Source organism: Corythoichthys intestinalis, chromosome 2, assembly GCF_030265065.1.
Source record: "Corythoichthys intestinalis isolate RoL2023-P3 chromosome 2, ASM3026506v1, whole genome shotgun sequence".
Lineage (NCBI taxonomy): Eukaryota > Metazoa > Chordata > Actinopteri > Syngnathiformes > Syngnathidae > Corythoichthys > Corythoichthys intestinalis.
The window spans coordinates 46715797-46724774 of NC_080396.1; the positions used below are offsets into that span (position 1 = coordinate 46715797).

Consider the following 8978-nt stretch of genomic DNA (forward strand, 5'->3'; position numbering starts at 1 on the left):
ATAGAGAACAACATGCTGAATAAGTGTACAGTGTACAGTGCATGAACAATGAAATGCGAATATACTGTCCTCACCAGAACGCTACGGCTCGGTCCTTGCTATACAGCGAGCTAAACTCCCCAATGACGATGCTGGACGTCCGTATAATTTGTTGAATCAATTTCGTCCTCGATACCAAACAGGTTCGCATCAACGTAAATAAATTATAATTAGGTGCTACTACAGCAATGACAAACACGGTTAGCATGCATTCGCTAGCATTAGCACATCATTCAAACAACCACACAACTGGCTCTAAGTGTCCGATCGCAGTTGGAAAACACACACCAACAACAGAAAATAGGATACACACAGGCGTTGCCTCTGTAGCATAAACATTGAACGTAGGTTCGCAGCCGTGTTTCTCTTTCGCTAACTCGCCCACTCACGCAGAGCTGTGTAGCTGTCTGTCTTCCTCTGGCGTGTGAGCGCTCTTCTTCACGTAAACAAGTGCGAGTGCGCCCCCATGTGGGCGTGAAAGCGCCACAAACTAAAAGCATGCATTTCAATATAAAGAAGCCCGCAAACAGTTTGATGAAGACATGTCAACAAAGCACATGGATTACTGGAACCATGTCCTATGGTCTGATGAGAGGGATGGGCTTTCTTGTGTACCGTCTTTAGAAGAGGCTTCCTCCTAGGGTGACAGCCATGCACACCAATTTGATGTAGAGTGCGGCGTATGGTCTGAGCACTAACAGGCTAACCCCCCACCTCTTCAATCTCTGCAGCAATGCTGACAGCACTCCTGTAACGAGTCACATGACATTTTCAAAGGAAAATGACAAGCAGTACTCAATTTGGACATTTAGGAATGTACTTATTTACTAAGGGGTTTACTCACTTTTGTTGCCAGGGGTTTAGATATTAATGGCTATGTTTTGAGTTAATTTGAGGGGAAAATAAATTAACTCTATTATATAAGCTGCACACAGACTACTTTTCATTGTGTCAAAGTGTCATTTTGTCAGTGTTGTCCTATGAAAATATATACTTAAATACCTTCAGAAATGTGAGGGGTGTACTGACTTTTGTGATACACTGTGGACATTTGGGGGACTTTGCATTCTCAATTTCGTAAAAATGGCGGCCTCTATAGGCGAGTGGATTTATTTCCTGATTGTTTTAGAACTTGAGTTATAGGTCTTGGTAATTTGGTTTATTAGAGAACAATGTAGCACAAGTTAACTACTTTGATCGGAAAAGTTGGCTCCATTATTATTATTATTATTATTATTATTATTATTATTATTAATTCTACACTTTGTATTATTAGCAATTATTAATACATTTAATTCAAAGCTGTTGTTTCAAAATGATTAAAAAGTTGAGTTGCATTAACTACTGCAATTTGCAGTTTTTTATTAATCCTAAAATCAAAGTAAAGGCTTTTAATTTATTTATCTATTTATTTATTTATTTATTTATTTTTATTACTATATACAGGTGTTGTAGTCTACATGTAGAATTAGCGTTCTGAGGTTAGTGAACACAAGTGAAACTTCAAATTTGTTTTATTAAATTGCCCATTTTTAGTTGCTGCCTTTAATTTTTTAGCTCACCGAGCTTTTTTTACGATATAGTCATGACTAACAAATAGCATACATGCTATGATGTTGTTACCCTATAGCAACGCAAATGGTGCAGCAACCTCACTATACACTCAAAAAACTGCACATGCACTATATTAACTTTAAAATAGGTTTTTCATTGTCTGTACCTATTTGTTGTGTGTTTTACACATTATTGACTCCATTGTTGTATTTATCATGTAAGAGAGTCATTTAAAACACTTATAAATAAGCATTGTTTAAAATGTACGTAAAGTGGTTTGAACTTTTAAACAGGTGTTTTTCGTCGTATAGACACGTTAGCTTTGTGTTTTACACATTACTGAATACGTTGTTGTATTAATTATGTAAGAGAGTCAATTAAAAGACTTTTGAAAAAGCATTGCTTAATATATGTAACGTGATTAAATTAAATTAAAAACAATTAAAATAGGTGTTTTTCATTGTATATACATTTTAGCTTTGTGTTTTTAAAAATTACTGAACCAATCATTGTATTTATCATGTAAGAGAGTCAATAAAAACACTCATCAAAAAGCATTGCTTCATATATGCGTATGTAACTTGATTGCACAATTTGTATGACTTTTGTCCCTCTGAGGTTGCCATACACAGCATAATGTGTGGAGTTGTTGTTTTTTTTTTGGGAGTAAATTATATTTGAGTTGGTTAGTGTTGATTTGGGTGTTGTTTTAACACTAGCAGTGTTAAGATCGCTCTTGGCGCAATGTCAGTTAAGTGAGTTGAACACATACACCCCTGGCAAAGATACATTTATTAGCAGAGTTAATCAGCCACACCCAGTTTGAGTGTCAGAAAACAAAGCAGACGTAAAGACTTGTGGGTGAAGTGATACCAAGGCTGTAAGTAGTGTTGTCTGTAAATAGCTGCAGTGTGTTCGGTTGAAAAAAAAAACAATCGTGAGCCTGGCTTCTGTGCTTACTTAAGGGATGTAGTCCCTCTGTTATCCTTCGCGAGCGTATCAGTAGGGTACAGTTGCCAGTTAGGACCATGGTCTCCACTAGGGTCCCCCACTCATCCAGAATATTAACAACATCACAATGATATTTCAAATTAACACTCCTATTTTAAGAAAACCAAAAGTAGTTGCACATTTTGCATGTAAAAAGTTTGAATAGGAATTGCTTAACTTGTTCAAGTAGCTTATTAAGTCTTACTTAAGTCATTTTGGGCATTTCTAATTTAACTACATAACTTAATACTTAAAGCAGTTGTGTGAAACCACTTGAAATAAGGTTCTTGCATAAAGTGCTAAAAGGATTAAAATTTGGGTTGGTTTTGGTCTGAGATTTTCAAGCCATCGCCTCCATTAAAAAAGTATTTCAGGAAAACAGGCAGTTCTAAGTCCAATAATTGCACTGGCACATATTGTGGTTTCATTATGTTTCCTTTGACTCACTGATACTCAAAATATTGGGAAAAGGTGGTTTTAGCCAATAGTATGCGACACTGAGCAAATTACCAACCTAAGTATCTGATAAACTCTGATAAACCGGGCTTTTAAGTGTCTTAACTTCAACTTTTTTTTTGTTTTACAAATGCCTCATCTGATATTTCAATTAATATTTTCACAGATAAATTATGTGTTATTCATTGTTGATTCTTGTTTTGTTTTGTTGATTATTTTTACAAAACAAGAATCTCAATCCATTTTAATGGCATATTAAACATTGGCCTACACCTGCGTACAAACTAATAGATAAAAGCAGTTACCAGGCTCTGTAAGAGAAACAATGCATTATTCAAATAAATTAAGGGCATCCATCATTACTTTATTATATTTCTTTTCTGTCATTCACGAAAGCCGTGAACATGTACCAACTCGCGTTTATTTTTTCCATCCTTTATTACCACACCTCGTTGCCCCCCCCCCCCCCCCCCCCCCCAAACACCCCATGAGAGGCAGAAAGCGCTACGGGGGTCGTTGGGGAACTGAGGGGCGTGCACAACAACAAGCGTGCGCGTGGAGGGGGGGGGGGGTACGAGAGAGAGAGAGAGAGAGAGAGAGAGAGAGAGAGAGAGAGAGAGAGAGAGAGAGAGAGAGGTGAGACAATACCTTTGCTCGAATGGAATATATTGCAACAGCCGTTTCGTCCATGAAGTGAGCCCTTATTTGACGAGGGTCGTTTGGATCTTGCCTCATACGTGATAGAGAAAGGAAGTGAGACATGCACATCAAGTGACTTAATTCCAATCCTGAAGACTCTTTATCTCCATCATCTTCTTTCAGCTCCCTGATGGAGGACTAGCCTGCGATCAGCTTCTATTGTCTCTCTATCATCACATGTGGCGGATCGAACCTTTTGACGACCCCAAACCGGCGGCGGACGTCGTTACCTGCAATAGTTTCTCCACCAACATTTTACCCGGGTGCACTCCCATATGTGCAAGCTGGAAGAGAAAAAGTTGGCCTTGAAGTTATGTGCAACACCGAGCTGGAATATGACTACAAGTTGAGCATCTTTTGAGGATTTTCTTGCAAGACGGACAAATAAGCAGATAACTGTATCAAGGTGAGAATCTAATGTCTTGACATAAATGATAAATTTGCATTGAATGTTTGTACTATATTAGAAAAAATATAAAAATGTGATACGAATAAAATGTGATGCTGAGTAAAATATAATGTTTTTTTGCATAGATCTCTCTGAAGAGCAAAACGCATGTACGTTTTGGTTACGAATCAGCCAATATTCACCACTCTGACAGATGGTCGAGTCTCATTACGTTAATTCGACAATAACTGGATTTGCATAGGAGTTTACATTTAAAAAAATCTTCCTAAAATTAAGGTTAACCATCAAAATGGTGTGAAAATCAAATGCTGTTTGATAATCCCTTGCTCTTGGGTTTACAGAGGATATTCATAATTGATACTTCAATGTCAAAAAGGATTTAGTTTGCTTTTCAATTAAGAAATGCATACTAAAGTCATTTGAATTGACGTCATTTGAATGTGTAAGTTGCAAATGTTTAAAAATGTGTTAAACTGATGTTTTTTACTCATGTTCATGCGCAAATAAAGTTAATTCAAAGAACTTTTTTAAGTGCAAATCACCTGTGGAAAAGGAAAATAAAATCGTGCTAAATAATGCTCCTCCTTCTTTTTAGACTGTAGGGCTTAAGTGTAAACGAAGGATTTGAAAGATGATGCTCAGTCCGGACCAGGCCGAGGCGGACCTCTCGTGGACTCAATCCGACCCGGAGACGCTGTTGAGCGGCCTAAAATCAGCGGGATGCTCGTCCGAGGAGCCTGCGGAGGGCGACGAGCGGGCCAACAAGTGCCGGGCGGATCAACCTCTGAGCCGCGAGGAGAAGCGACGGCGGCGGCGGGCCACCGCCAAGTACCGTTCGGCCCACGCAACTAGGGAGCGAATCCGGGTGGAGGCGTTCAACGTGGCTTTCGCCGAGCTCCGCAAACTGCTGCCTACTTTGCCACCAGACAAGAAACTGTCCAAAATTGAAATCCTCAGACTGGCTATCTGCTACATCTCCTATCTCAACCACGTCCTGGACGTTTAAAAAATGTACACGCATACATTTGGCCTTTGAGATTTTTTGACCAGTGTTTTCCCCCCAGTTTTCAAATCTTCCCCTTTCGCGTAGTGTTAAACGGGTGGAAAATGATTTGAAAACATTTCTGCCCCCTCTATACAGAACGCAACAGGCTCGGGCTCGTTTTGGCAGATTGGATGCAATTGCTGCGTCATTATTCCAGATCACTAGCGGCGGGAGGCCGGCACGTGGCCCAGGGGCATTCACGGGCCACACTGTGACACGATGGATGCAAAGCAAGTGCACGTACAGTCCCGATTCGGGAATAAGTCCCCTATGAATTGAAAAGTCCCAAATTCATTATAGATGTGGAACTGGAAAGTCAGATTATCAATTGTAGTTGGGGAAGAATGAGAAAAAGTGCCACTTTTGACGTATAAAACGGCGACCTTAAAATGTTACTATTTCTGGTGAGTGCAAAATTATTTATTTGATTGTGTTGCTATTTAAGACTAAACTTATTTATGTTTACCTCGGGCGCGCGTGTGTGTATTTATTTGTGCTTCGCTATTTTAGACTGTGCGTGGAGTTGGAAAGTGGTGGTCCTCTTTAAAATTGCACTTTCTGTTTTTGTTTTTTTTTATTATTATTATTATTTATTTATTTCACGTGAGTCTTATGTATGTTTTTTTCTTACTCCTATTATCATCATCATTTGATGTCTATTGTCTATCAATAGCAACGATAAGCACTTCAAGATGGAGCCCAACAGCTCTATAAAATATTTATTTCCTTATAGTTAAGAGGTTAGAAATGGACCGCTTCTATTATTCATTTTCAAAACGATTATGGCAAACGGTTTCCACCACGGAGGGATTGACACGATTCAACCTCTTTTTTGCTGTGACCAAAAAACTAATGATTCACTAGAAGTACTCTGAATTTATTATGTTGAATCTTTTAATGTTATTGGGAGGGTATTTCTTTATTTGTCTCTGCTTTGTATTTGGAAATTAATTATGTGTTTTTTCTAGTGAAGAGAAAAAAAAACATATCCTCTATCCAAAGATTTTTTTGTCTCTTCAGGGTTGTGTAGACTACTTGTTGCTTATATGCACATCTTTTGTAGTAGAGCTATTGTGTGACTGATGGTTTCTAAAGGACACACTTTTCATATTTTCAATTAAAAACGGAGATATTTGAAAAGAAATGTTGTTTGTATCTTTTTAAGAATTATAATTATCGAAATGTGGAGATGTATGCAAACAAGTCTGAGTGAAAAAATCTTGGTTCACTGGAACTCACTCAAATGATGGTACTCGGTGCAACCATCATGACATCCCCATATTTCAGCACAGGACAGGGAAATTGTCTTTTGGTATATTTACCAGAACTACGGTGACATGCTCTATTTTGAACATTAACACCGTGCTTAAAGAAAAAAAAACAGTAGTTATTGATTCAGTCATCATTTACTTGAACATTTAAAAAATGAATAATAATGATGTGTAAACATATTTTTGAAAATGAACGGTTCCAAAATATTAAATGCCAATGAACTCAGAACCAACAGAACCAATTAAGTACCAGGTTTATGACATGTTTTTATCATGGCATATAGCTAAACATTCACTGTATGATGTGATATTATTTTATTTTTATTTTTTATTTGCATACCACTAGAGAGCGCATACGAGATGCACTCATTCCACACTGTAACCAGCACTGGCATAGATGATGACTTCAGATTCACGCTCGTGCACGTGGGCGCGTGGAACGTGACAAAATTGCACGCGTTGAGCGTGCTGCTGCACTGTCCACTCAAATACACGCACACACACACGCAGTGTCAGTGGTCAGCAGCTCAAGGCAGTGGTAGTAGGTTCCTCGTGTGTGCTCCTGGCTGAAAGGCTCGCTCTCTCCCCAGAGAGGGGGCAGGTGTTACTCCAGACGAGCCAAGACAACCAAATTACTGGCCGTCTGGCACCTCCCGTGGGAAAGCCGGGAGGGAGGGATGGGAGACATGGAAATTTATGAGCCAGCTCACCATCGAGCTGTATAATATGGCCAAATGGTTGGGGCAAAAAGATCCAAATATTTAGAATCATCTATCTATCTATCTATCTATCTATCTATCTATCTATCTATCTATCTATCTATCTATCTATCTATCTATCTATCTATCTATCTATCTATCTATCTATCTATCTATCTATCTATCTATCTATCTATCTATCTATCTATCTATCTATCTATCTATCTATCTATCTATCTATCCATCAACCTACCCACCTGTCCATCCATCCATCCATCCATCCATCCATCCATCCATCCATCCATCCTTCTAACCACCTGTCCCTAAAATGTTATGAAAAGGTTTTTACCTGGGGTAACCAATATGGTGCCAGAAGTGAGACTGAAATAAACGGAGATGCCATAGATCCAGTCCAGACCCAAATTGCGCTCCGTCTACACACCTCATTCACTAGTTGGCAGTATAAAATAGAAATAGTAACTAAAATGAAGAGGAGTTTCACAATTCTGTGAGGACAAAGAATATCGTATATGCCAGACAGCATTGTTATATTGTCTCTCTATGTGTGTTGCTGCATCAGTTGTGTACAGATACCTGTTGTTAGCCCATCTATAGATGTCAGTGTTGCGATACCACGGAACTAGTGATTTTTGTAAGGTAAACATGTAAGGTTTTTTAAACAGATATTTAATTATCCTGATTTTGTATTTAGTTTGAAAACAACCATCAATGAAGAGTGACAGTAAGCAGCTTGAATCATCTTTAAAATTTCTCATCATTTGCTGAACTGCTGCTTTACTATAAAACTCTTATCATAAATTTTTGCTTTCAAAATTAAGCGATTCATGTATTTTCTACTATTAAATTTGTTTCTAAAATCAAATAAGGTGCTTTCTGGAAAAAAAAATGATTCAAACGGAACTCATTACAATACTTAAGCTGCAGTAAAAATTAAATAAAATATCAACAGATTGTGGTGTTCCACACAAAGATAAAACAATCTGTGAACTTGTGGCATTGCTTGGACTTGTGCTTAAGTCCACTGAAAGGATGTGTCCATCTGTGCTCTTCCATTAAAGCGCCACAAGGCCATTTGTTTTTCCCCCTTCATTTCTAAAGCTGCACTAGCATCAGCTTCCTTCAATTTATTCCTTACCTCCATAACCCACCCCATACTGACCCCCCACTCCCTTTCCCTCCATCCCCCAAAGTGCTGAGGGCACTGAACAGCCTGGCTGACTGTGGCTGCTGTTGCAGTGTGTGTGTGTGTGTGTGTGTGTGGGGGGGGGGGGGGGGGGGTGGAGTTAGAGTTAAAGCAAGAGAGAGAGAGAGAGAGAGAGAGAGAGAGAGAGAGAGAGAAATTCACACACACATACACAGAAATACACAGCACAGCGGCTTATGTAATGGTGGAGGATGAGGAGCAACCATATGTCAGGTCGTGTGCAGACTGCAATAGACTGTAGAGCCACCATCATCATCAGCCTCTTCATCACTTGGGCGTGCACAGGTCTGCTCCATGCCAGCATGCACGTGGCGTTCCACTCACACCCGTTTAATTCAGAGAAGTGGCATGCTTTGTGCAAATTGGACGGGGAGCGAGTGACAACAAACAGCCATATGTTCACAACATTGGAGAGCTGTCATTTCTCCTCACTGTCTTTTGTACTCTGTATGTGTGTTTGTGTTCAAGCCACACACGCAGACACCTGATGAAGGTGTGTGTTTAGTGGGACACCACTGCCCCCTCTATGAAGAGGGCTTGAGCAGCAAAGGTAGAGAAAGTACAAAGCCTTGTCCATGTGTTGAAATGCAGC

At 39.2% G+C, this 8978-nt stretch overlaps 1 protein-coding gene across 1 annotated transcript; it reads left to right on the forward strand.

Moving 5' to 3' along the window:
* Positions 1–3732: 3732 nt before the first annotated feature.
* Positions 3733–6314, forward strand: nhlh2 (nescient helix loop helix 2). Its single transcript, XM_057829858.1, has 2 exons — positions 3733–4144; positions 4743–6314. Exon 2 carries the CDS (start codon positions 4779–4781, stop codon positions 5151–5153), a length of 375 nt encoding a protein of 124 aa, XP_057685841.1. The 5' UTR covers positions 3733–4144; positions 4743–4778; the 3' UTR covers positions 5154–6314.
* The last annotated feature ends 2664 nt before the right edge of the window (positions 6315–8978 follow it).